The sequence below is a fragment of the Aotus nancymaae genome, unplaced genomic scaffold, assembly GCF_030222135.1.
Source record: "Aotus nancymaae isolate 86718 unplaced genomic scaffold, 86718_ANA_hifiasm-v0.15.2.pri h1tg000059l, whole genome shotgun sequence".
In the NCBI taxonomy this organism is placed as follows: Eukaryota; Metazoa; Chordata; class Mammalia; order Primates; family Aotidae; genus Aotus; species Aotus nancymaae.
Genome location: NW_026988473.1, coordinates 14,042,464 through 14,070,161, shown reverse-complemented (window position 1 = coordinate 14,070,161; position 27,698 = coordinate 14,042,464). Strand labels below are relative to the sequence as shown.

Here is a 27,698-nt window from a genome sequence, read left to right as displayed (position 1 = left end):
AATTGCTTAAACCCAGGAGGTGGAGGTTGCAGTGAGCCAAGATCGTGCCACTGCACTCCAAACTGGGCGACAGAGCAAGACTCTGTCTCAGGAAAAAAAAAAAAAAAGACTGAATCTTGGATCAGGAAGAAAAATTATGGCACAACTGGCAAAATTCTTAATATAAACTATATATTATATTTGGCAAAATTTGAATATAAACTGTATAGTATTAAGTCAATATCAAATAACCTGACTTTTAAATTGAGCTGTGGTTATTTAATATCCTTGTTCTTAGATTCATGCTGAAATACTTAAGGATAAAGGAGTATGATATCTACAACTAACTTTTCTGTAGTTCAGGAAAAAAACATGTTTAGAGAATGACGAAAAGCAACTGGAAGTGAACAAATGAATTCAGGTGAAGGGTATATAGGAATTATTTGTCCTATTCTTGTAACTCTTACCTTAAGTTGGAAATTCGTTCAATATAAAAAGGTAAATAAAACAAAATGCAAAAAAAGTATAGATAATAACACAGAAAACTATTCAAATGAATCAATTACAATTTTAGGGGAAAAAATTACAAATGCAAGTCCTAAAAGCTAACCACAACATTCACCAGACTAACATTCTGCAAGAGCCACTGAATTTTTTTTTTTTTCTGAAGCCATTTTGTTATAACACCCACTGAACTGTCTAAAGTTCTTCTCTATGCTTCAGCACCCTTACTTTTTTCAGCAGGCACACCATGTTTGTATGTGGATTCAAATGTAGGGCAAGAGGATGAGAGAGGGCTTCTTGATACTGAAGACAACAGGCATAGAACTTGCACCAGAATTCTTGTTGTAAATTTCGAAAGTCCTCCTGGGTGAATTCATACTCTGTTACACTTCCTTGAAGCTGGCAAAGAAGAAATGAAATAAATTAAACTCTTGATGCCACTCAGGATCTTTGTCCACAAAAAATATAGTTGTCCAATATCATTATACTAAGCTACAGCCAAATGAATATTCCTTATGTATTAAAGGCCATAGACTATCCAAATGTATATCTAATTCTCTAGTTAAAAGGTTTAAACATTTATACTTCCAATGAACAAGGTCAAATGAAGAATTCCAGTAATTCTTCAGTACTAATCTGCCCTATATCAAGATGGAAGGAATTCTTATTCTTTCTCTATCCAAATCTCACCTCGCTTTCAACAGCTAAAGTAACTTCTTTTTTCAGTTCACTCCAGGAAAGATCCAAATTCCTCTCAGTTCCTCGGCAGAAAATCTGACATTAAAAGAGACACTTTAGACTTCTATATAACAGTCAAAACCGAATGAAAAATATTTCAGTTTAGAAGACATGGAGGCAATGTAAAACCGTAAAATAGAGATTTGGCATTTGTGGAACACACATCACCTGATAGAAAGTTAAGAAACTGGGTGTATTTAGTCTGGAGAAAGATGACCTGGAAAGATTCTTAAAATACCTGAGGGGTTGATTTATAGAAGAGAGACATGTTCTATAAACTTCCAAAAGAAAGAAGCCACCAAAAGGACGTAGGCTTCCTTTTAAATGGCACAGTTAGGGAATAATAACTCCAGTGAGAAACTGGTCACTGGAGGTAGAGACAATTAAAGGTTGAATATCTATCAGAAAAACCTCAGAAGGCATTTCTGTTTTATGTGAGAGGTCAGACTAGAAGATTCCAATATACCTTTCAATTATATGAATTACTGTATTTTAAATCCACTCACGAAGCTAAGTAGCAGTTTAAAGAAGCCTGTGGAAGCTGGGTGCAGTGGTGCATGCCTATAATCCCAGCACGTTGCAGGGGCCGAGGCAGGTGGATTACTTAAGGCAAGGAGTTTGAAACCAGCGTGGTCAACGTGATGAAACCCCCTCCCTACTAAAAGTACAAAAATTAGCTGGGCGTGGTGGCACGTGCCTGTAACCCCAACTACTCAGGAGGTTGAGGCAGGAGAATTGCTTGAACCCGGGAGGCAGAGGTTGCAGTGAGCCAAGATTGTGCCACTGAAATCCAGCCTGGGCAAAAGAGTGAGACTCTGCCTCAAAAAAAAAAAAAAAAAAAAAAAAAAAGTCTGTGCAACTTTTTAATTTGTTTTTTGTTGTTTTAGTAGAGATGGGAATCTTGCCATGTTACCCAGGCTGGTCTTGAACTTCTGAGCTCAAGCAATCTGCCCACCTTAGCCTCCCAGAGTGCTGAGATTACAGGCGTGAGCCGCTGAACCTGGCCAAAAGCCTTTGCAACCTTAAAAAAATCCTTTCCTGTTTTGTTTTGTTCTAAAAAAACAAGGCCTCACTCTGTTTTCCAGGTTGGAATGCAGTGGCATGATCAAGGCTCACTGCACCCTCTACCTCCTGGGCTAAAGCAGTCTTCCCACCTAGGCCTCCTGAGTAGCTGGGACTGCAGGTACATGTCACCACACCTGGCTATTGTTTTTTTTTTTTTAGAGATGGGATCTCCCTATGTTGCTGAGGCTGCTCTCAAATTCTTGGGCTTAAGTAATCCTCCAGCTTCAGCCTCCCGATATTTTTGGATTACAGGTGTGAGTCACCACTATTGGCCAAATAATCCTTCTGTAAAGCACTGGGCTTCTCTTACAGTATGGCTCTGAAGCTAAAATTTTTAGAATTTTCTTGAATCAGAACCAAGTCAGACCTTACTGTCCTAATAAAAATGTTAAAACAGTATAATCAAAACTAAACGAGAAACCACTTTAAATTTTTCTCAAGTACAGAGATTATATGCAGTGTAGTAGGGTACCTTTCCAATACTGTAGGCACAGGTTTCATTTTGTACCTCTGGCATGCCTCACTGATTATTGGGAAAGTGGTCCCTCCTCCTACCCTCTACCTCTCCACCAGGAATATTACATTTAATGGAAAGAACATAAAAAAATTATAAAAGTATTTACAAACCCACACATATGTATAAATACAGAAGTATGCTCAGTGTTTAATATATGTAAAAACTTGATAATTATTAATTATATAATATGGTAATAAAATAAGAAATAGTCTTAAATAAACAGTAAATTTTTTTTTTTTTTTTTTTTTTGCTGACCTGTAAAGCCTTACATAAAGCTTCATTTGTGAATTGTCCTGGTGTAAAAAGACTCTGCAGATATACCTCCTGTTAGAACATTAAAACAAAAGTTACTATCGTCTTAAACAAAATTTGGAATCCAACACGTAACACCAAAGTTTGAGTTTCTACGATATGAACATGGCCATTTTGCCCTTCTATATTTGGGCAATAACAGTTACATGTTTTCACACGGAAAGTGAAGACTGCAATGTCTTTGAGTCAGCTGGAGGTACTACACTGAAAATGGTGTGCTCCTTACGGAGAGCTTCGTTGGATTCCAGCAGAAACAAGCTTTGTCAAATGTCAATCTTAAATGGAAGAAGCAAATCTAGTTTATTGGCGATATATATTGGTAAGAGAGCAAGTAAAGGGAGCTGGTTTCTACACCATCTACGACAGTATTCATTTATGGCTCACGTGGAAAAGAAATGGAACCAGTAATAATAGGTATTATATACAAACAAAACAAAACAAAATAAATAGCAATAAACTCTCGCAAGTAGGGAAATGAAGTGGAGAGAATAACATGGAAAATCTCACACTGCCTAACGATTTTGACCAACTCTCTGTTAAAAAAAAAAAAAAAAAAAGTTCAAGGTAAATCATAACCTTATACAACACTTGACCATTTACTTACTCTGGGATCTTGATCATCTCTGATGACAATCTCTTCCTCTGGCAGAGGCTGCATAAAAACTGGATTCCACTGACCTGCAACATTACTAGAGACAAAGGAAGTCCATCAGTTTATACAGAAATGATCAACAATAAAAATGAAACATATGCTGTTGGCAGTATCTGGGTGGGGGGGGGGGCATCACTGAATCCCTGCAATGATCAATTCTATTAAAAACATTTTTTTTTTGAGACAGAGTCTTGTCCTGTCACCCAGGCTGGAGTGCAGTGGTGCAGTCTTGGCTCACTGCAACCTCCACCTCCTGGGTTCAAGTGATTCTCCTGCCTCAGCCTACCGAGTAGCTGGGATTACAGGCGCTGGCCACAACACCCGGCTAATTTTGTCTTTTTAGTAGAGACAGGGTTTCAACCATGTTGGCCAGGCTGGTCTTGAACTCCTGACCTCATGATCTGCCCACCTTGGCCTCCCAAAGCGCTAGGATTACAGGTGTGAGCCACAGTGCCCAGCTAAAAACACGCCCGGTTAAAAACTTTTTTTTTTAAATAAAGAAACAATTTTAGCAGAGCCTAGTTTTAATACAAGTTTTCTTACTAAGTACCTTCCTAAAATTGAAACTCATTGTTTCAGATCCCAAGCCCAATCTTTAATGTCATTTTAACACTAAGGCATCACATACAAAGAATAGCTAACTTTCATTCTACATTTACTATTTTCTAGATATTAATGTTAGATGCAGTTTTAGACATTATTCATATATGCCTTATAATTCTTTGAAGGACACAGTACTTCTATTTCACAGATGTAGAGAGTGAGGCTGAGGGTATATCATAGCTAGTAAGTTGCACAACCAGGATTCCTACCCTGTTCCAACTCTGCAGCCTGTGCTTTCTGACCACCATCTATAAGGAGTACCTCAGTGCAATGGTGTGATCTGGGCTCACAGCAACCTCCACCTTAAGGAGTAGTTTTTATCTTTGAGGTATGGCTTGGGGTCAACCTGGGGGGCAATTATTCCTATAATTCTACCCTAGGTTCTAGGGTTATCAGGGACCCAGAGGGTTCAATTAGTTCAGTGGCCCTCAAGCTGTGTAACAAGGTATCTTCTACAGGTGTTTCAGGGTTAGACAAGTGTTGGCTTCGAAACTGTTTTTTATTTTTGGTTAGTCAAACTTAGCAGTGGAGGGCTGTTTACTAACTTTAGTGACACTAAGGTTAAGTTCTGACAATCCATTATCATGGGACCAACTGAAAATTGGGTTTTAAAATGTATTTTTTAACTACCTAAAGTTTGCAAACTAATATATACATTAAAAAATATTAGATACCAAATATATCTAATATTAGACATAATCAACATTAAATTGTTATAATTTTATACTCATAAAATACTACACATTCATAGCTCACTGAAGCCTGAACTCCGAGGCTCAAGCAATCCTCCTGCCTCAGCCTAAGGTGCAACATGCTACCACACCTGGCTGGTTTATTTCACAGAGACAAGGTCTTGCTATGTTGCCTTGGCGGGTCTTGAACCATGGCCTTAAGCAATCCTCCCACCTGAGCCTCACAAAGTGCCTGGATTACAGGTATGAGCCACTGTGCCCGGCCCTGTTTTAAAAAAAATTTGAGGGCCGGGCGCGGTGGCTCACGCCTGTAATCCCAGCACTTTGGGAGGCCGAGGCAGGTGGATCATGAGGTCAAGAGATCGAGACCATCCTGGTCAACATGGTGAAACCCCGTCTCTACTAAAAATACAAAAAATTAGCTGGGCATGGTGGCGCGTGCCTGTAATCCCAGCTACTCAGGAGGCTGAGGCAGGAGAATTACCTGAACCCAGGAGGCGGAGGTTGCGGTGAGCCGAGATCGCACCATTGCACTCCAGCCTGGGTAACAAGAGCGAAACTACGTCTCAAAAAAAAAAAAAATTGAGAAGCACGGCACTTGTCCAATCTATTTCTCATCTCATGGGGAGAAAACTGAAAACACAAAAGAGCTATAGTGTCCTAAGGAAGATGCAGGAATCAGGAAGTCTGAAAACACCCGGATTAGAGGTATTTTGGACATATGCTATCTCTCCCAAGAAATATGGCATTTTCTTTATCTTAGTCCAACCCTAAGAATTCTCATTTTGTCTTAAAACAAAAATGTAAGAAAGAACACAAAACGCACAAGAGGTATTTCAGGAAGACAGTAACATGAGGAAAACCCAGGGTGGAATTCTTCAAATGAAAACCCTTGACTTAGTTCTACATAAAAAGCTCTCGTCTTCTTCTTCTTCTTCTTTTTTTTTTTTTTTTATCATTTCTATTCATTTATTTATTTATTTTTTTGAGACACAGTCTCACTCTGTCGCCCAGGCTGGAGTGCAGTGGTGCATCTTGGTTCACTGCAACCTCCGCCTCCTAGGTTCTAGGTTCAAGTGATTCTCATGCCAAAGCCTTGCTTCCTGAGTAGCTGGGATTACAGGCATCTGCCATCACGCTCAGCTATTTTTTTGTATTAGTAGAGACGGGATTTCACCATGTTGCCCAATCTGGGCTCAAACTCCTGAGCTTAAGTGATCTGCCCGCCTTGGCCTTTCAAAGTGTTAGATTACAGGCATGAGCGATGGTGCCCAGCCTCTTGTCTTCTTAGCATAAAATTGCTTGGGATGAGGTAGGATGACAGAATGAAGTGACCCATACTGTTCAAAGTTGATGTATTTCACAACTGTTTGGTTCTCAGCATCATGCCACAGGGCCCAGATATCCGTGGAAGTTAAGGCGAAGTCAATCAGTGTCTCCTAGGAGGAAATGTGGAGAAAAAAGGGATAAAATAAGAAAGAAAGTAGTAGTTCACGGTGACTTACATTTTCATCAGTAGAAGAGGTAAATGCATGAAAAGTAAACATGGTACCACGTGAATTGGTTAAGTCCAAATGAAATTTTGTTTCATACATCATGAAATAGTCCATTTTAAGACTACAGTCCCATGATACCATAACAGAGTCAGCCAATACTTCTTTTTCTTGTATTTATGTGATATGCAAAGGATGAATCAACTTACCTGAGAAGTGAATAGTGAAGAAATGTGATCTAGACTACAGCGGTTACTCTCAGTGCTCACCAACTGGAAAATGCAGAACTGTTAAAATACGAGATGATAATTTATTATCTGAAATATCAACATGTTGCTTTTTGAAGCAAGGGCTATTAGCATTCAGAAACCCTTTAAAATCTTTTTTCTTTTTCACCCACACAGGCCAGGTAGAACCACTTTATTTTAATGTAGTAAAATACACATAACATCAAATTTTACCATCTTAACCATTTTTAGCAGTGTTAAGTATATTCACATTGTTGTACAATCAATCTCTAGGATGCTTTTCATCTTCACCTGGCATAACTGAAATTCTATATTCATTAAATAATTTCCCATTTCCCCTCACTCCCAGCCCCGATAACCTCCACTTTACTTTCTATCTCTATAAATTTGACTACTCTAGGTACTTCATATAAGTAGAATCATATAGTATGTCTTTTCATGATTGATTTATGTCTTTAGCATAATGTCTTCAAGGTTTGCCTATTTAGTTGCATGTGTCAACATTTCCTTCCTTTTAAAAACTGAAATATTCAACTACGCGTACATGCAACATTTTGTTTACCTATTCGTTGTGGATGGACACTTGGGTTGGTTTAACTTTTTGCCTATTGTGAATAATGCTACCATGTATATGGTTGTACAAATATATGTCTGAGACCCAGCTTTCAATTTTTGGGTATGTATACACAAAAGTGGAATTTCTGGATCATATGGTAATTCTATGTTTAATTTTTTGAGGAACTACTATATTGTTTTCCATAATGGCTGTAGCATTTTACGTTCCCACTAGCAATGCACAAGAGTTCTAATTTCTCAACGACAAAACAGTTCTAATTGCTCCATGTCCTTGCCAAGACATACATTTTTTTTTTTATTCATTCATTCATTCAAATTGTAGATATCCTAATAGGTGTGAGGTGATTATCTCACTGTGGTAAAAGACTTATTCATATTTGCTTTTATTTTTAGAAATAGGTCTTACTCTGTCACCCAAGCTGGAGTGCAGTGACATGATTGTAGCTCAGTGTTAACCTCCAACTCCTGGGCTCAAGCTATCTTCCTACCTTAGCCTCCCAAATAGCTAGTAATGCAGGCACATGCCTCTCCACCCAGCTAATTCTATTTTTATTATTATTATTATTTTTGTAGTGATGGAATCTCACTATGTTGCCCGAGTTAGTCACAAACTCCTGGTATCAAGTGATCCTTCTGCCTTGGCCTCCCAAACTGCTGGGACTGTAAGAGTGAGCTACAGTACCTGGCTTGATGAATATTTTAAATAACTTTTTTTCTTTGGAGATGAGTCTCACTCTGTTGCCCGGGCTGGAGTGCAGTGATCTCGGCTTACTGTAACCTCCACCTCCTGGGTTCAAGCAATTCTCCTGCCTCAGCCTCCCAAGTAGCTGGATTATAGGTCCCTACCACCATCCTGGCTAATTTTTGTATTTTTAATAGAGACGGGGTTTTACCACGTTAGCCAGGCTGGTCTCAAACTCCTGACCTCAGGAGATCTGTCCACTTCGGCCTCCCAAAGTGCAGGGATTATAGGCATGAGCCACTGAGCCCAGCCTAAATTAACTGTTTTGATAAAGTAAATTTACTGTAAATTGATAAGAGTGATGACCCTTTACTTATATTCAACTGTTCATAAAGAAATATTAAAGAAAAAAGTTGCAAAATTCCCTTTTGAGAAAAAAAGTAGTGCATGAAATACGAAAAAAAAAATGTAGTGCTTATATCCATTCTAGCCTGAACCTATGTTTTATAACCTACAGATCTCAATCCATTAGTGGAACATAAAATCAATTTAGCAGGTCTCAAACAATATTAAACAAACAAAAAACCAACAGCCCAGGCTGGGCTCAAAATTCTTGAACTCAAATGACTCTCCTGCATCAGCCTCCTGAGTAGCTAGAACTATATGTGTGCACCAACATGCCCAGCCGAAGATCAGTTTTTGTGAAGCAAAAAGAAAAAAAATACTACAAGTTCACTATAATCTGATTAGACTAGCACTGTTACACAGCTGTCAAAAAAGTTATTCTGATTTTTGGCTTCAATGAAGAATCATAATGCTCAAAACAAAAGAAGTATTAGCTCTGCTCAATTTGACACACTCCTGAACATTCAATTCCAGATCTGACCTTTAGAGCAGTAGTTCTCAAAATGTGGTCCACAGATTCCTAGAGGTCCCTGAGATCATCTGAGATGGTCAATGATGTCAAAACGCTTTTCTTTCTTTTTTTTTTAATTTTGAGATGGAGCTGCACTCTTGTTGCCCAGGCTGGAGTACAATGGTGCCATCTTGGCTCACTGCAACCTCCACCCTCTGGGTTCAAGCAATTCTCCTGCCTCAGCCTCCGAAGTAGCTAGGATTACAGGCACCAGCCACCATGCCCGGCTAATTTTTGTATTTCTAGTAGAGTCGGGGTTTCACCATGTTGGCCAGGCTGGTCTCAAACTCCTGACCTCAGGTGATATGTCTGCCTTGGCCTCCCAAAGTGTCAGGATTACAGGCAGCCACCGCACCAGGCCCAAACCCTTTTCATAATAATACCACATTATTTGCCTTTTTCATTTTGTTGATATTTGCATCAATGATGCAAGACCAATGGGGGTAAAATTACTGGTGTCTTAACATGGATGAAGGCAGTGGGACCAAACTGAACACCCTTTCATGAGAAAAACACTCAAGAAACTAGGAATAAAGGGGAAACTCTTCAACACGATAAAGGACACTTGTGAAAAATTCAGGTTGGGAGCTATGGTTCGGGCCTGTATTCTCAAAGCACGTTGGGAGGCCAAGGTGGGTAGTAGATTGTTTGAGTGCAGGAGTTTGAGACCAGCCTGGGTAACATGGCAAAACCCCGTCTCTACCAAAAATGCAAAAAAAATTAGCCACGCCTGGTGGCATGCACCTGTGGTCCCAGCTACTTGGGAGGCTGAGGTGGGAGGATCGCTTGAGCCTAAGAGGTGAATGTTGCAATGAGCTGAGATTACGCCACTACACTCCAACTTGGGTGACAGAGTGAGACACTGTTTCAAAAAAAATTCACAGCCCACTGTTGCATCACAATGAAAAAAAGAAAAAATCACAGCTAGCATTACACTCAATGGTGAAACACTGACAACTTCCCCCTTAGTAATAAAAATCAGAAACGAGATAAAGACATACAGCATGATCAACAAGGTGAAACCTTGTCTCTACCAAAAAACAGTAACAATACAAAAATTAGCTGGGCATGGTGGCACGTGCCTGGAGTCCCAGCTACTCTACTCAGGAGGCTGAGGTGGAAGAATCACTTGAACTAGGAAGTTGCAATGAGCTGAGATTGCGCTACTGAGCTCCAGGCTGAGTGACAGAGTGAAAACTTGTTTTAAAAAAAAAAACAAGATGTCGGTTCTTGCCACTCTATGCAACATTGTGCTGGAGGATCTAGCCAGGAAAATTAGCATCCATTTGCCTCCAGGGGGAAAAAAACCCACAAGAAAGAAGGAAAAGAAAAGAAAGAAAAGGCATCTAGATTAGAAAGGAAGTAATAAAACTAACTCTTTTTAAAAACAGGGTTTCATTCTGTTGCCCAGGTTGAAGTGCAGCGAGGCAATCAGGATCACTGCAACCTCAACCTTCCAGGCTCAAGCGATCCTCCCATCTCAGCCCCTCAAGTAGCTGGGACTATAGGAACGAGCCACTACACTCTGCTAATTTTTGCTATTTTTTAGAGACAGGGTTTCACTTTGTTGTCCAGGCTGGTCTGGAACTCTTGAGCTCAAGCAATCCGCCCCTCGGCCTCCCAAAGTGCTGGGATTACAGGTGTGAGCCACTGTAAAGTTTATTTGCAAATGACATTATCTTGTATAAAGAAAATCCTAAGGAATTCACTATAAAATCTATCAGAATGAGTTCAACAAGGTTTCAAGGTGCAATATCTATATGCAAAAATCAACTGTATTTCTATAAACTTCCAATGAGCACTCTGAAAATGAAATTAAGAAAATAATTTCATTTACAATAGCATCAAGAAAATTTCATTTACAATAGCATCAAAAAGAATCAAATATTTAAGAATACATTTAACAAAAGTATAAAACTTATATTCTGAAAACTAAAGCATCCCATGTTCATGGATTGGAATACTTAATATTGCTAAGTAGCAATACTTTGTAATATCATCTATAGAGACAACACAATTTTTATCAGAATCTCAGCTGACTTCTTTGTAAAAACTGACAAGCTGATTCTAAAACTCATGGAATTGAATGGGACCCAGAATAGCCAAAGCAATCTTGAAAAAGAGCAACAAAGTAAGAAGGCTCTCACTTCCTGGTGTCAAAATTTCCTACAAAGCAACAATAATCAAGACAGTGTGGTACTGGCACAGGGTCAGATACATAGATCAATGGAACAGAATTGAGAATCTAGAAATAAAACCAGGTTTCTAAGGTCAAATGACTTTGAGAAGTGTGCCAGGACCATTCAATGTGTTAAGAACTATCTTTTTAAAAAATGGTGCTGAGAAAACTGGATATCTACAAGCAAAAGAATGAAGCTGAATGCTTACTTCACAATTTTGTTAAAAACCCACAAAATTCAAAAATGAATCAAAGTCTTAAATATAAAAGCTAAAAGTATAAAACTCTGAGAAGAAAGCGTAAGAGTAAAGCTTTATGACCTTAGATTTGGTAAGGGATTCTTAAGGTACGACAAAAGCAACAAAAGAACTTGAGGTATGACCATGAACAAAAGCAACAAAAGAAACTGCCGGGTGCAGTGGCTCATGCCTGTAATCCCAGCACTTTGGGAGGCCGAGGTGGGCAGATCACGAGTTCAAGATATTGAGACCATCCTGGCCAACACGGTGAAACCCCGTCTCTACTAAAAATACAAAAATTAGCTGGGCATGGTGGCGCACGCCTGTAGTCCCAGCTACTCAGGAGGCTGAGGCAGAAGAATTGCTTGAACCCAGGAGGTGGAGGTTGCAGTGAGCGAAGATCATGCCACTGCACTCCAGCCTGGCACCTGGCGACGGAGCGAGACTCGAGACTCTGTCTTACAAAAAAAAAAAAAGCAACAAAAGAAAAAATAATTTGGACTTTATCAAAATTAAAAACTCGTGCTTCATAGGACAACATCAAGAAAGTGAAAAGACAACTCACATGGTGGAAGATACTACTTGTAAATCATAAATCTGATTAGAGATTTAGATCCAGAATAATATAGTTACATACTATATAATGATGCTCTGGTATATGGACCACATATCCAATGGTGGCCCCATAAGATTAAGATTATAGTATCTTTTTTTTTTTTGAGACATAGTCTTGCCAGAATGGAGGAGTATAGTGTCGTGACCTTGGTTCATTGCAACCTCTGCCTCTGGGGTTCAAACAATTCTTGTGCCTCAGCCTAGCAAGTAGCTGGAATTACAGGCACATGCCACCATATCTGGCTAATTTTTTGCATTTTTAATAGAGATAGTGTTTTGCTATACTGGCCAGGCTGTTCTCAAATTCCTGGCCTCAAATGATCCACCCACCTCAGCCTCCCAGGGTGCCAGGATTACAGGCGTGAGCCACTGCGCTCGGCCTGTTTACAGAATTCTTACAATTCAATAACAAAAAAGACAAATAAACCAATTAAAAAATGGGCCAATGAGAGACTGAAACTGGGCCCCTTCCTTACATGTACAAAAATCAACTCGATGGATTTTAAAGACTTAAATGTGCCGGGCGTGGTGGCTCACACCTGTAATCCCAGCACTTTGGGAGGCCGAGGCGGGTGGATCACGAGGTCAAGAGATCGAGACCATCCTGGTCAACATGGTGAAACCCCGTCTCTACTAAAAATACAAAAAATTAGCTGGGCATGGTGGCGTGTGCCTGTAATCCCAGCTACTCAGGAGGCTGAGGCAGGAAGAATTGCCTGAACCCAGGAGGCGGAGGTTGCGGTGAGCCGAGATCGCGCCATTGCACTCCAGCCTGGGTAACAAGAGCGAAACTCTGTCTCAAAAAAAAAAGACTTAAATGTAAAACCCAAAACTATAAAAACCTTGGAAGACAGCCGTAGGCAATACCATCCTGAACATACGAAGTAAAGATTTAATGACAAAGACACCAAAAGCAATTTAACAAAAGCAAAAATTGACAAGTGGGATCTAATTAAACTTAAAAGCTTCTGCACAGCAAAAGAAACTATCAAAAGGGTAAACAGACAACTCACAGAATGGGAGAAAATATTTGCAAACTATGCATCAACAAGGGTCTGATCCAACATCTATAAGAAACTTAAATGTACAAAAGAAAAGCAAACAACCTCATTAAAAAGTGGGCAAAAGACATGAACAGACACTTTTCAAAAGAAGATGCATGCAGCTAACAAGCATATGAAAAAAGTTCAGATCACTGGTCATTAGAGAAATGTGAATCAAAACCACAGTGAGCTACCATCGCACACCAGTCAGAATTGCTATTAAAAAGTTAAAAAATAACAGATGCTGGCAAGGTTGCAGAGAAAAGGGAACATTTATACACCATTGGTGGGAGTGTAAATTAGTTCAACCATTGTGGAAAGCAGTGTGGCAACTCCTCAAAGAACTAAAAACAGAACTACCGTTCAACTCAGCAATCCCATTACTGGGTATATAACTTGAAGGAATACAAACCATAAAGACACATGCACATGAATGTTCACTGCAGCACTATTCATAATAGCAAAGACATAAAATCAATTTAAATGCCCATCAACGACAGACTGGATAAAGAAAATGTGGTACATATACATCATGGAATACATGTAGCCACAAAAAAGAACAAGATTATGTCTTTTGTGGAAACACAGATGGAGGTGGAGGCCATTATCCTCAGCAAAATAATGCAGGAACAGAAAACCAAACACCACATGTTCTCATTTATAAATGGGAGCTAAATGATGAGAACTTATGAACACTGAGAAGAAAACAACAGACATTAGGGTCTAATTGAGGGTGGAGGTTGGGAGAAGGGAGAGGAGCAGAAAAGGTAGCTACTGGGTACTGGGCTTAATTCCTGAGTGATGAAATAATCTGTACAACAGAGCCCCATGACATGAGTGTCAGGTCTCCATATGCAAGCCTGGAGCCTGAAAGTCTGAAGTCCTGCTTGCCTGAGTTGATGTCTCCCACCACCTACCTGTGTTCGCCATTGTCCCTAGTCGCCCAGTGAAGCTTCCCTGGACAAGCCCCTCACCCAACCCTGTCATCTTAACTGTTCTAATGATAATGTAACACCTCTCACCCAACCCTGCCATCTTTAACTGTTCTTATGATAATGTAACACCTCTCACCCAACCCTGCCACTGTAACTGAACTTACTCTGCAACACTCCTGCCACCCACAAAAAACTACTCAAACCTATAAAACCAACTCCTATCCCACTGCCCTTTGCTAATGCCCTTTTCCGCCTTAGCCCACCTGCACCCAGGTGAATAAACAGCCATGTTGCTCACACAAAGCCTGTTTGGAAGGTCTCTTCATTCAAAGAACTAGTTTTTTCAACAATGAGTTCACCTATATGACAAAGCTTCACATGTACCCCCAAACCTAAAAAAAAAGGGCAGTCAGGCACACTGGCTCATGCCTGTAATCTCAGCACTTTGGGAGGCTGAGAGGGGCGGATCACCTGAGGTCAGGAGTTTGAGACCAGCCTGGCCAACATAGCGAAACCCCAGCTCTACTAAAAAAATACAAAAAGTTAAGCCAGGCATGGTGGCATGTAACTGTAATCCCAGCTATCTGCAGTAGGAGAATTGCTTGAACCCAGGAGGCAGAGGTTGCAGTGAGCTGAGATCGTGCCACAGTACTCCAGCCTGAGCAACAGAGCAAGACTCCATCTCAAAAAAAAAAAAAAAAAAAAAGAAAAGCTTGCTTGCAAAGTTGGCAGTATTCCCATGGTTCCCTAACTGATAAGGATGGTTTACTGTGTCTAGACTGCTTGCACAAACAATGTAGTTTATGTGGAACATTTGCTTTCCTTTCAGAAGCCTGGAAATTTGGTACATGCTAGGCAGAGGGTCCCTATATGACCAACCCCCAATAAAAATCTTGGGCACTGAGCCTCTAGCAAGCTTTCCTGGGAGACAACACTTTACACATGTCATCACAGTTCGGTGCTGGAAGAATTCAGCATGTCCTGTGAGATTCCACCGGGAGAGGACTCTTAGATGCTTGTGTCTGGCCTCAGACTTTACTCCGTGTGCCTTTTCCCTTTGCTGACTTTGCTTTGTATCTTCTCACTGTAATAAATCTTAGCTGTCAGCACAACTACATACTGAGCCTTATGAGTCCTTTTAGAGTATTACTGGATGTGGAGGTGAGGTGGTCTTGGGGATTACCTCCCAAAACAGTAATTTAGATACTGCATACTAAAATGTGTCAACCCACATCCAGCCAGTTTTAATTTCTAATAAATTAAAAATCCATCGATATAACCCACATAAATAAAAGCTCTTTGCAGTTCTCAGTAATTTTTAAGTGTAATAGGGTTCTGAGGCCAAAAGTTTGAGAACCACTATTTTAGTGTGACAAACTAATTGTGACATGTTGAGGAGAGTGATCAACAGGACGTTATATGAATAACATGGAATGAACTAAGGAAGTCAGAGTAGAGTCAATTCTCCTACCACCCACAGCCTACACACAGAGAAGAGTGTACTTAGGGCAGATAGATGGGTGTGTTCAAATAGTTCAAGGGTTGTCCTCCAGAAGAGAGAATAGACTAATTATATGCAATCAAGATAAATGTCTTCATAGCATGATACCTTTGGGCCATAATATTAGGAAAAAAACTGCAAGAATGAGCTCTTCCTCTTCCCTTCCATTCTGTTCCTGAGCAATCCAGTCCAAAAACCAATAGGTACCTAAAGCAAAGTAGATATCTTTGCTGGCCAGAAGGTAGGGGTCCGGGACCTAGGGGTTGGGGTTTGGCACAGGGAGTCAGTCTGAACAGGCTGAAGGGAACATCGGCGCAGGCACATCCCAGCACAGGAGCGAGAACACTGGCGACTGGGAAGGGCATGTGTGCAGAGGGGATGTGGCCGAGTGTGATGAAGCAGGAGTCTAAGGACCTGAGCAGAGTGTCCACATTTGGGACTGCCTGGCTTGGGGTGGAGGAGTAGGAACAGTTTGAGAGGGCTTCCACATGTACAGAAAGCTTGGTGCAGGGTGGAAACTCAGGTTGGGTGAGGAGGAGGTCCATTGCATGGGGGCAGTCTGGTGGTCTCAGAGCCCAAACAGGGTAAGGAGGGCATCCACATTAGAGAAGCAATGTGGAGTGGGCTATGAGAGCCCAAAAGAAGTGAAAAGGGCATCCAGGAAGGGCAGTGACCTAGCATGGGGACTCAGTGGGGGAATCAGAGCTCCTGCACAGTAAGGGAGACAGACCCTACCTCACTGGGCTATTAGGATTAAATGGGTAATATGCATATTGTGTATGAGCCCAGAGTAAGCACAATTCAAGTGTCTGCTATTATTAATGTCCATAAAGGGCCTGACACAATGCCAAGCACACGATACCCAACAAATGGCTGTTTATTATATGATTACCCTATTACATCACATTCTACACATCTCATCTACATACTGCAGCTACTGTCTGGATGATGAGGAAATTTATTTAGAAAAATTAACCACTTAACACCTACATCCCTTTCAGGAATTCTGTTTTTTTCACCTAGACTTCTTAATTTGCTCTTCTTGTTTAGTTTTGGTGAACTTTCTTTTCATATTGCCTTAAACTCTCTACTTCCTTTCATACTGACCCCTTCTTCAAGGTCTTCTAATTCACATAGTAACACAAAACCCAACCATCATCTCAGAAACATATCTAGGTTGGTGCAAAGCGCTTGAACAGACTCACTGAGTCTACAGCCATTTCCCCAAATCAGTACACACAGAATAACTTGATGTCTTATTTGTTTCATACCTGTCCTCGTTTTGGTGCATGCATGTATATGCCTAGGTAGAGTCCCATGGCAGGGGAATAAGCAAGCCGTAATTTGTGTCCAGTCCCAGAAGTGAGTCGAAGGTCTTTCTTCACAGGGACATATTCCAGCATGTCAGCTACCATGAGGCACATTTGCTCCTGCCCAAGAAAACAGTTAATAGGTGGTATTCAAAGAATATTCAGACTAGAAGAACATACCTTTCAAAAGGATGGACCTTTCATTATATCTACCATTCTATCTAGTTTATCTGCTAAAAGACCTTACAGGTTTTTGTTTGAAAAGGGCTAACATGGGCTGGACATGGTAGCCCACATCTGTAATCCCAGCACTTTGGGAGGTCAAGGCGAGTGGATCACCTGAGGTCAGGAGTTCAAGACCAGCCTGGCCAACAGGGTGAAACTCCATTTCTACTAAAAATATAAAAATTAGCCAGGTGCAGTGATTCACACCTATAATCCCAGCTACTCGGGAGGCTGAGGTAGGAGAACTGCTTGAACCCAGGAGGTAGAGATTGCAGTGAGGCGAGATTGCGCCATTGCATTCCAGCCTGGGCGACAGAGCGAGACTCCGTGTGGTAGTGTGCACCTGTAGTCCCAGGTATTTGAGGAGCTGAGGTGGGTGGATTACTTGAGCCTGGGAGGTGGAGGCTGCAGTGAGCTGTATTCATGCCACTGCACTCCAACCTGGGCGACTAAGTGAGACTGTCCCAAAAAATAAAAATAAAAAAAGTGAAAGGTATACTTTGTATTTACTCTTTCAGTGTCCCTTAAGATTGATAATTTTTCCAAATAAAAAGACAGTAAGTTAGGAGGAAAATATATGCAAAATAAAGCTAAATGAAACTGTCTGAATCGGGAAGTGACCAATAATTTCCAAACCAACTGATCTGATAATCTTTAAGAGAAACAGCAAAATTTATTTCAATTCTCATATTTTAACCCACAGCACCTATAGATGTAGCACTTACCTTGTAAGACCACATTCGTAGCTTATGATCCTGACATAAAGCAAAGATGAAGGCATCATGCTCCACACAATGAACAGCAAGACTGAGAGGACGATCTGAAGGCGACTGGTCACCCCTGAAACATAAGGCCCCGTTTTGGTTTTACCGTTGCAAAGAATCTGATCATTAGAATTTGCAATTCAAGAAATATAAAATTATAAATGTACACGCTTAGCAGGAGGACCAAGAGCTTATATGCTGGTAGAAGACAACTACATTTCTATTTGATTTATCACCGATTACTATAATAAAATTTAAAAGGCTCTACATAACAATGGAAGACTGTTTCCTTTTGTATTATTTTCCTTCAACCATCAAATACTTTCTACGTCTAACAATTTTACACAAAACTGGATTTAGGTAAGTAAGGGCAGAACACTGAACTGGATATTGTGAGAATATAAACAGTAGCCTGGTTTATGGTGTCAAGGCATAAAATTGCAGAGGAAATGGGCCCGGGAGTGTGGCTTTCCTCAGACAGAATTTGATGTTATTCTGACTGTTCTCCTTTTTAGTATAATATTTGCCTTGGAATAAGACTGGAAGCAATAACTGCCAACCAGTGCAAAAAGATTAAATTCTTGGGCCCTTTGATTTACCTGCCAGACATCACTCACCTGATAGCTGTTGGCATCCATCCTGTAAGCAATCGTTGCATTACTGAACTCTGCTTCAGTTCCACAACTGACACCATACCTGCAATGATATCCAAGGCACCTTTTGATCACACTTAGAAAACCCAAAGGCAAGAATGATGTAACCATGAGCAAGGTCTTTATAATAGGCAACAGGATTCTGTATTTCTGTACTAACAAAGTTTTAGGATGTAACTTTCCTACATATATCACACATAAACTATTTTGAATCATTATTAGATCAATAAAAATAATATTTTTATACTTCTTGTGAAAATGTTTGCCTTTTACAGACTGTAACCCATATTGTCACCCAGCAGAATCACTTCATTCTTTCCAAAACAATCACTAGGTACCTTTCATGTGCCAGGCACAGTTCTAGATGCTGGTGACACAGCAGTAAACAAAACAAATTTTAAAACTCCTGTCCTCATGGAACTTACATTCTTTTGGGGGAAGGGGAGAAGCAGAGACAGTCAAATTAAGTAGAATGGTAGTAAGTGAGAAAAATCACACACAAAAGGAGTACACAGAATGCCAAGGTGTAGGGAGGGCAGGCAGGGGCACTGCAGTTTTGAAAAGGGTGTTCAATGAAGGCCTCAACGAGATGACATTAAGTGAAGACCTGAAGGAGCTGAGGGAATGAGCCAAGCTAGTAGCTGACTATACCAAACAAATGTCTCAAAGTAGGGGTGTTCCTGGCATATTCAAGGAATTGCAAGAAGGCATGTGGCTGAAGAGGAGGGGAAGAGTGAATAGATGAAGTTAGAGAGAGAGCAGTGAGTCATTCTAAGCCAGTTTAAGGACTCTGGGTTTATTCAGCATAACATGATATATTTAAAATCCAAGTTGGGTCATGTTGGCCAGGAGCAGTGGCTCACACCTGTAATCCCAGCACTTTAGGAGGCTGAGGCAGGCGGATCACTTGAGGTTAAGAGTTCAAGACCAGCCTAGTCAACTTGGTGAAACTTGTCTTTACTAAAAATTCAAAAATTAGCTGGGCATGGTGGTAAGTGCCTATAATCCCAGCTACTCAGGAGACTGAGACACGAGAATCGCTTGAACCTGGTGGGTGGAGGTTGCAGTGAGTCAAGATCGCACCACTGCATCCCAGCCTAAGCAACAGAGTGAGACTCTATGTCAAAAGAAAGAAAGAAAGAAAAAAAAGTTGGGTCATGTCACTGCACTACATAAAAGACGGCGTTACACAGTGCAGTGACATGACCCAATTTGGGTTTTAAATATATCAGTCCACCTGAGAAGTTTCTGAAGAGGGTTAAGGACAGATCTGGGGAGGTATTTAGGAAACTAATGCAATAATCCAGGCAAGACATAGTGGTGACTTGGTGCAGGGTATTGAACTTCGTTTCAATTAATTTAATTATGATGTTATAATGCCTCCATCTCAGGGCAGACAATTAGGCAACTCATCTTTACTATAGGATTTATAATAGGCTGTCTTACACTTGTCTATTTGTTTTTCCATGCTCCAAATGCTTTATAGTTCCTTATCCACTGTATAAAAGTAAAGCATTAGGGACTCATCAGACAAGCAATAATGAATGACCAGTTCTGGGGCAGAAGAGATGCAATCCCTGCACTAGATGAGGGGGTTGAACTTTTAAGGTCTCTTTCAATGTTAATATTCGTTGTTTAAAGTTAAATCCATGCTCAGTTCCCATTCTTACCAGGTATGTCATAAGGAGGTAGCTTAAGAACAAAGATTCCCCCAGAAGCACATGGTAAAGCAAACAGGGCCTCCCCATCACTGCTAAGCCAGGCTGTTGAGGTGGTGGAATTAGGAGATATTCCAGGTACTGCTGGAATTAATTGATAGTTGCAAGGATCTGTGAAATCAACTTTTCCAATGTCAGTGAATATTGACTGCATCTGACTTTCAACTACCAACTCCTGTTGAGTAATTAAAAAGAAAAATCTATTAAATCAAAATAACCAGAATTTTGCTCAGTTCCTCTCTATTGCTAAAGAAGTTTTTAAAGTAAAAAACTGTCAAGCTTAAGAAGAAAGCTATTCTTTTTAATGAAAACTAATTCTCAACTTAAAATATATCCCTGATGATTTTAAGTGATAACTATCAAAGTATGCTTGGTTAGGGATAACAATAATCCAAATTTCCTTTAATTCCAAAGGATATCACTCTAGCACTCAATCTGTGACACCCAGAGTAATTTGGGAAATAAAAGACATTGTACTTAGCCAACTTACACTCCTATACATCCGGGAAGGGTGTGGTAAAAGTAACCTGTGCACTGTTTGATTGGTTAACATCAAGATTATCACATGATTCTGAGTCTCAGAGACATAAACCCCTCCAGGTAAGACATTGCAATTTTGGAATTTTAGGCGAACAGCATTATTCAACAGATTTACATCCAGCGACTCCTCCACCAGCTCCAATGTATCTCCAGAGGTCTTCCTGTTAAATAAGAGACATTTGTTTGAAAACTTTATGCTTTTCTTTCTCACTGACTATTGCATTGAAATATATGAGACTAGGCTGGTCTCAAACGTCTGACCTCATGATCCGCCTGCCTCGGCCTCCCAAAGTGCTGGGATTATAGGCGTGAGCCACCGAACCCAGCCTAACTAAAAGAGTTTTAAGATTTATCAGATCTTGTTAAGGAATACACAGTCCAGTGGAAAACACAGTTTAAAGCAGAACCAGAAAAAATGAACATTTTGTTAAAAATTTTTAAAAATCTATCAATCCTTAAAAAAAGAGCTTCAAAGTGACAGAAAATAACTCACAGTATATGCCTGAAGAAGAAATGACAATACATACTGTGCTTAAACAAAGTCAGAAGTGTGCTAGGATGCAGGTAACCTTCTTCAGGTGCAACTCTGCCGGGTGTAGGTCTGGAACCGTAGCATGCAGCATTGCTGGGAGTGCCTTAACTTCCCATTGCCATATCTACCTTATTACCTGCATCCTTTCCAAAAAAGAAGGCTCCTTCCAGCAACTGAAGGCCAACTTCTGGCTTTCTCTGCATATTTCTCCTGTATCCACCTGTCCTGCTTCCAGGGCCTTCCATCACCATTCAAATAAGCTGTTTCCTGGCCTCCCCTCACTCACAATCCAGTTATTCCATCCTCTACATTCCCCTTCATGACCAAGCTTTCTCTATTTCCTCACATCCCTCCTACTCTTAAGCCTACTAAATCTGGCTTTTGTCTCTGCCACACCCTCTTCTTGTCAAAATCAATATACCAATTCTAATGGACTCTTCAGTCTTTCTTTTACTTGATCTATTTTTTTTTTTGAGATGGAGTTTCCCTCTTGTTGCCCAGGCTGGAGTGCAATGGAGTGATCTCAGCTCACTGCAACCTCTGCCTACAGGGTTCAAGCGATTCTCTTGTCTCAGCCTCCTGAGTAGTTGGGACTATAGGCACTTGCCACTATGACTGGCTAATTTTTGTATTTTTAGTAGAGACGGGGTTTCACCATGGTGGCCTGGCTGGTTTCAAACTCCTGACCTCAGGTGATCCAATCGCCTAAGCCTCCCAAAGTACTGGGATTACAGGCATGAGCCACGGTGCCTGGCCCTCTTACTTGATCTCTCAGCAGCATTCCACATAGTTGATCTTGCCTTCCTTTTTATTTTTTATTCTTTTTTTTTTCTCCACACTACAGAAGGCTTTCTTTTTAAAACAATCTCTTCTCATGAATCCTATGGTACTACCCTCTCCCAGTTTTCCTCCCACATTCCTGTCCATTTCTTCCCCTTCTCCTTGATCTAACCCCTATACACTAGATTTCCTCAAACCTTGATCCTGGATCATCTTCTCTCACTGTACACTTTCTCCCAAGGAACAGCTCATCTACTCCCAAGGATATAAGTACCTTTTCAGCTCTGATGATTTCCCAGAGCTACTTTGCTTCTGGTAACTCATGGCATCAGCATAATTTTCTGGATCCTCAACTTTGTCTCTGAATAATTCCTTCGCTTTCCTGCCTTATGGTAAAATTTGGATCCTGGATCTCCCGTGAGGACAGTGACCCCAGAGTTTTCTCTACCATGCCCGTTGTAGTGGGGCCTCAAGGAAAAAATACAGATGTTCTTGCTCCCCACTGGCATTCTAGGCCACTGTTCCTCCTCTCCTACTCAGCTCTGAAGCTCATGGAATCAGATACCACATGCTACCCATGCTCATTGCAGTTGATTTTGGCTCCTGGCCCACTGTCACTCTCTCCCACACTACTCTTGCCATAATTCTTAATGATTTCAGTATCAGGGCCAGCTACAGTAGCTCATGCCTATAATTCCAGCATCCTGGGAGGCCAAGACAGAAGGATTTCTTCAGCCCAGGAGTATGAGATGAGCCTGGGCAACATAGCAAGACCCTATCTCTATTAAAAAAAAAAAAAAATTAGCCAGGCATGGTGATGCCCGCCTGTAATCCTAGCCACTTGGGAAGCTGAGATGGGAGCTAGGAGTTCAAGGTTGCAGTAAGCCATGACTGTGCTATTGTACTCCAGCTTGGGTGACAGAGTGAAACTTTGACTCTAAAAAAGAGCAAATAAATGAACAAACAATATCCAATTATCCTAATACTCCACCTTTGCAATTTCCCAAATTCCTTTCCTTTAGTGATTACTCTCAACTGCATCTACTGCATTCCCAACTGCACACAGACTACAGTATTATATTTTCTCCATGTTCCTCCCTTGCTCTCCAGCTACCATGTGATTTCTCCACTTCTCTTACAGCAATACGCCTTGAAAGAGCTGTTCTATACTCACAACTCCTCTCCTTTCTCTCTTGAACCCACTCCACCAAGGCTTTTGTACAACTACTGCAGCAATTCCTGACCTGGTCACCAATGATCTCCATGATGCAAAGGCCAATTTTCATTTCTCAATTTGCCTGGCTTAAATGCAACATCGACAAGTTTTTCACTATCCTCCTCCCCTCCTCCTTGAAGTATTTCCCTTAGCTTCTGGGATGCCACATTCTTCGTTCAACACCCACTTCAGTTACTCCTTCTTGGGCTCCTTGCTGGTTCCTCATTATTCTAAACGTTGGTTTGCCCCAGGGTTCAGTCCCAGACCACTCTACTCAAGTGGCGCTCAACTGGGGACGATTCTGCCTCACTCCCCAGGATATTAAGCAATATCTAGAGATATTTTTGGTTATCATAACTGGGGTAGAAGTGGGGGTATAGATGTACTATTGGTATGCAGAGGGTAGAGTCCAGGAATGCTGTTTAAGACCGTACAGCGTACAGGACAGCCCCCAACAATGAAGACTTAGCTGACAATAATAGTGCAGAAGTGGAAAATCCTAATTTATTCTCACTTTGTAGGTGATCTCATTCAGTAGAACAGTTTTAAGCACCATCTAATGCCAACAAGTTTGCAATCTTTATCTTTAGCCCAACTTCTCCACTCAACTCCTGACTACTGCTTCAACACTCACTTGGATATCTAACAGGCATCTCAGATTACACCTGTCCAAAACAGAACTCCTGGACCCACTGAACCTGAAGAAGACACACAAATACCTGCTTCACCTACACTGTTTTCCATTTCAATTAATGACATCTCCATAACTTTCAACTGCTCAAGCCAAAAATCTGAGGTTTACCTGACTCTTATCTTTCTGTATACTCTCCATCCAATGCAATAGTAATTCTAACAAATTCATCTTGAAAACATATCTGCAATCAGAACATTTCTCACTGCCTCTGTCACTACTACCCTGATCTAAACCACCATCATCTCTTGTCTGGATTGTAGCACCAGCCTCCTAATTGGTCTCCTGCATCCACCCTTTCCCCAACCACACTCTATTCTTAACATAGCAGTCACAGCAATCCTTTAGAAACCCAGATCTTAGGCCAGGTGCAGTGGTGCATGCCTGTAATTCCAGCACTTTGGGAGGCTGAGGCGGGTGGATCACCTGAGGTTGGGAGTTGAAGACCAGCCTGACCAACATGGAGAAACCTCATCTCTACTAAAAATACAAAATTAGCCGGTCGTGATGGTGCATGCCTGTATCGCAGCTACTTGGGAGGCTGAGGCAGGAGAATTACTTGAATCTGGGAGGCAGAGGTTGTGGTGACCGAGATCGCGCCACTGCACTCCAGCCTGGGCAACACGAAACTCCCCAGTCTCAAAAAAAAAAAAAAAAAGAACATGTCATTCCTCCACTTGAACCTTCCACAGCTTCTTTCCATCTTACTCAGAGTAAAAGCCAAAGCTTAAAATAACCAACAAAGCCCTGATCTGGCCCTCAGCTACCTCTTTCTTATTATTCTACGCTTTGTTCACTCAGCTGCAGAATCCTGGCTCCTTTCCACTCTTTGAACACAACAAGCTCCTGTCTCAGGCTTCTTTGCGCTCTTTATTCCTTTTTCTTGAAAGGCTCTACCTGAAATACTCATTCCCCAGATATCCTTTCTTCTGCTCAAATGTCAACTTACCCCTGGCTCTTGCCCAACCACCCTACATAAAACATAACTCCCACAGGTATTCCTCTTCCCCCTTACGCTGTCCCCTTTTCCCTATTCCATTTATCAACTGACAAACTGTCAGAGGTGTGTGAACCAGAACAACTCCAACTTGAATAGGAGCTGGGTAAAATGAGACTGAAACCCACTGGGCTGCATTCCTAGACAGGTAAGGCATTCTAAGCCACAGGATGCAATAGGAGGTCATACAGGACCTGCACAAAATACAGGTCATAAAGACCTTGCTGATAAAACAGGTTGCAGTGAAAGAGCCAGCCAAAACCAAAATTGCGACAAGAGTCACCGCCTGTTGTCCTCACTGCCTACACTCCCACCAATGCCATGATAGTTTACAAATGTCATGGCAATGTCAGGAAGTTACCCTATATGGTCTAAAAAATGGAGGGATAAATAATCCACCCCTGTTTAGTATATCATCAAGAAATAACCATAAAAATGGGCAACGAGAAGCCCTCTAGGGCTGCTCTGTAAAGGAGTAGTTTATTCCTTTCCTTTTTTTTTCTGAGATGGAGTTTCACTCTTGTTTGCCCAGGCTAGGGTGCAATGATGCGATCTCGTCTCACTGCAACCTCTACCTCCTGGATTCAAGCTATTCTCCTGCCTCAGCCTCCCAAGGAGCTGGGATTACAGGCATGCGCCACCATTCCCAGCTAATTTTGTATTTTTAATAGAGACAGGTTTCACCATACTGGTCAGGCTGGTCTCAAACTCTTGACCTCAGGTGATCCACCCGCCTGGGCCTCCTACAGTGCTAGGATTACAGGCATGAGCCACCATGCTTCACCTCCTTTACTTTCTTAATAAATTTGCTTTCACTTTGCACTGCAGACTCACCCTGAATTCTTTCTTGTGCGAGATCCAAGAACCTTCCCTTGAGGTCTGGATCAGGACCCTTTTCCTGTAACAAAACTACATGTACTTAGGTTTTTTTGGTTATAATTGTTGTTGCCTATCTTCCTCCACGAAAGCAGGGACTTTGTTTTGTTCCCTGCTTTATCCCTATCTCCTAAAAATTGACGAAACGTAATAGGCAAGCAAATTTTCTTTCTTTTTCTTTTTTTTTTAAAGAGATGGGGTCTCACCCTGTTGCCCAAGCTGCAGTGTAGTGGCATGATCGAATCCTCCCACCTCAGCCTCCTGAGTAGTTAAGATGAAAGGCACACGCCATGCTGCCTGGCTTATATTTAAAAAATCAAACTGGACATGGTGGCTCACTTCTGTAATCCCAGCAAGTTGGGAGGCCAAGAAGGGGTCCAGCAGTTTGAGATCAGCCCAGGCAACAAGGCAAAACCCCATCTCTGCAAAAACAAATACAAAAATTAGCTGGGTGTGGTGGTGCAGACCTGTAATTCCAGTTACTTGAGAGGCTGAGGTGGGAGGGTCACTTGAACCCAGGAGGCAAATGTTGCAGTGAGCTGTGATTGCACCACTGTACTCCAGCCTGGGCAATGGAACCAGACTGTCTCTCAAAAAAAAAAAAATTTTTTTTTTTGTAGAAATGGGTTCTTGAACTCCTGGCCTCAAGAGATCCTCCCACCTCAATCCCCCAAAGTGCTGTGATTACAGGTGTGAGTCACTGTGCCCAGCCAAAATAGTTCTTTTTTTTTTTTTATAAAGCCTACGGCACCCGGTATTCCCAGGCGGTCTCCCATCCAAGTACTAACCAGGCCCGACCCTGCTTTGCTTCCAAGATCTGACGAGATCGGGCGCATTCAGGGTGGTATGGCCGTAGACCAAAACAGTTCTTAATTAGAAATCTGTATCTCTAACATAAGTCTCTCTTTTGAGCCTTAGACCTATAAATTTCAAGGCCTACTTGACATTTTCAAAGGGCTGCTGCCCAGGTACTTCAGATTTACTATTTCCGATACAATTATTCATATCTTTCCAAAATCCATCTTCTATGTTATCTCTGTAAATGGCAACCCCTCCCCACTCATATCTGGTTAGTCACATCAGACACCAGGGAGTTGTCCTTGCTCTCTCCTTTTCCTTGACCATCCCTTACCCCATATTCAATCCACCACTAAGTCCTAGTGAATCTATCTTTCAAAGGCATCTTGAGTCCATCTACTTTTCTGTTTCTAGTCATTCTCCCAAGTGAGCCACCAGCAACTCTTACTTAGGCCATCATAAGAGCAAAATTTTGTTTGTATTATATCTATTATACCCATCTAATCCAAATCCACTTTCCACAAAAGTAGACTGAGATCTTCTAAAAATACATTTGAAAAAATTTAGATTCAGGGATACATGCGCAGGTTTGTTACATGAGTATACTGTGTGTATATCCCTATATACATGAGGTTTGGGCTTCTAATGATCCCGCTGCCCAAGCTTTGAACACAGTACCCAATAGGTTTTCCAACCCTTGCTTCCCTCCCTCCCACCTTTTGGAATCCCCAGTGTTAACTCTTCCCATCCAAAAATGCAATTTTGATGTTACTCTTTAAAAACCTTTCAATGATAATGTACTTAGGATAAAATCCAAAAATCCTTAAAAATGGCCTAAGGGTCCCTCATAATCAGAGTCCTGCCTCCCTCTCCAACCTCAGTATCTCACATCACTTTCTGTTCTACCCACTGCACTTAAGCCACACAGATCTTTGGTCAGTTCCAAATCTGCCAAATTCTCACCACTTATGACCTTTGCATATGGTGATCCTACTTGCCGGACTGCTCTCTGTCCACTCCCCTTGCCTGGCTAACCTTGTGTCCTTCAGATTTCAGGGTAACTGTGAATTCCTTAAAGCCTTTCCCTGCCCCACTAATTACATTTGGTC

At 41.2% G+C, this 27,698-nt stretch overlaps 1 protein-coding gene and 1 non-coding gene across 3 annotated transcripts in view; both read right to left on the bottom strand.

The window, feature by feature from the left end:
- Nucleotides 1-27,698, bottom strand: part of NUP160 (nucleoporin 160) — a 65,186-nt gene that overhangs the window by 36,419 nt on the left and 1,069 nt on the right. The window contains exons 3-13 of one of the 2 annotated variants that reach the window (XM_012452588.3): nucleotides 20,650-20,860; nucleotides 20,112-20,334; nucleotides 18,406-18,484; nucleotides 17,750-17,864; nucleotides 16,761-16,919; nucleotides 6,765-6,842; nucleotides 6,404-6,501; nucleotides 3,720-3,804; nucleotides 3,059-3,127; nucleotides 1,174-1,257; nucleotides 712-882 (exon numbers count right to left, since the gene is read on the bottom strand). In XM_012452588.3, coding sequence (XP_012308011.1) covers nucleotides 712-882; nucleotides 1,174-1,257; nucleotides 3,059-3,127; nucleotides 3,720-3,804; nucleotides 6,404-6,501; nucleotides 6,765-6,842; nucleotides 16,761-16,919; nucleotides 17,750-17,864; nucleotides 18,406-18,484; nucleotides 20,112-20,334; nucleotides 20,650-20,860 — 1,372 coding nt within the window. The remainder of the gene's footprint in view (nucleotides 1-711; nucleotides 883-1,173; nucleotides 1,258-3,058; nucleotides 3,128-3,719; nucleotides 3,805-6,403; nucleotides 6,502-6,764; nucleotides 6,843-16,760; nucleotides 16,920-17,749; nucleotides 17,865-18,405; nucleotides 18,485-20,111; nucleotides 20,335-20,649; nucleotides 20,861-27,698) is intronic. The other variant, XM_012452589.3, reaches the window with a different exon arrangement.
- On the bottom strand, nucleotides 26,531-26,649 carry LOC135270250 (5S ribosomal RNA). The gene has a single exon (XR_010338418.1). It is a non-coding gene; the product is annotated as a 5S ribosomal RNA (ribosomal RNA).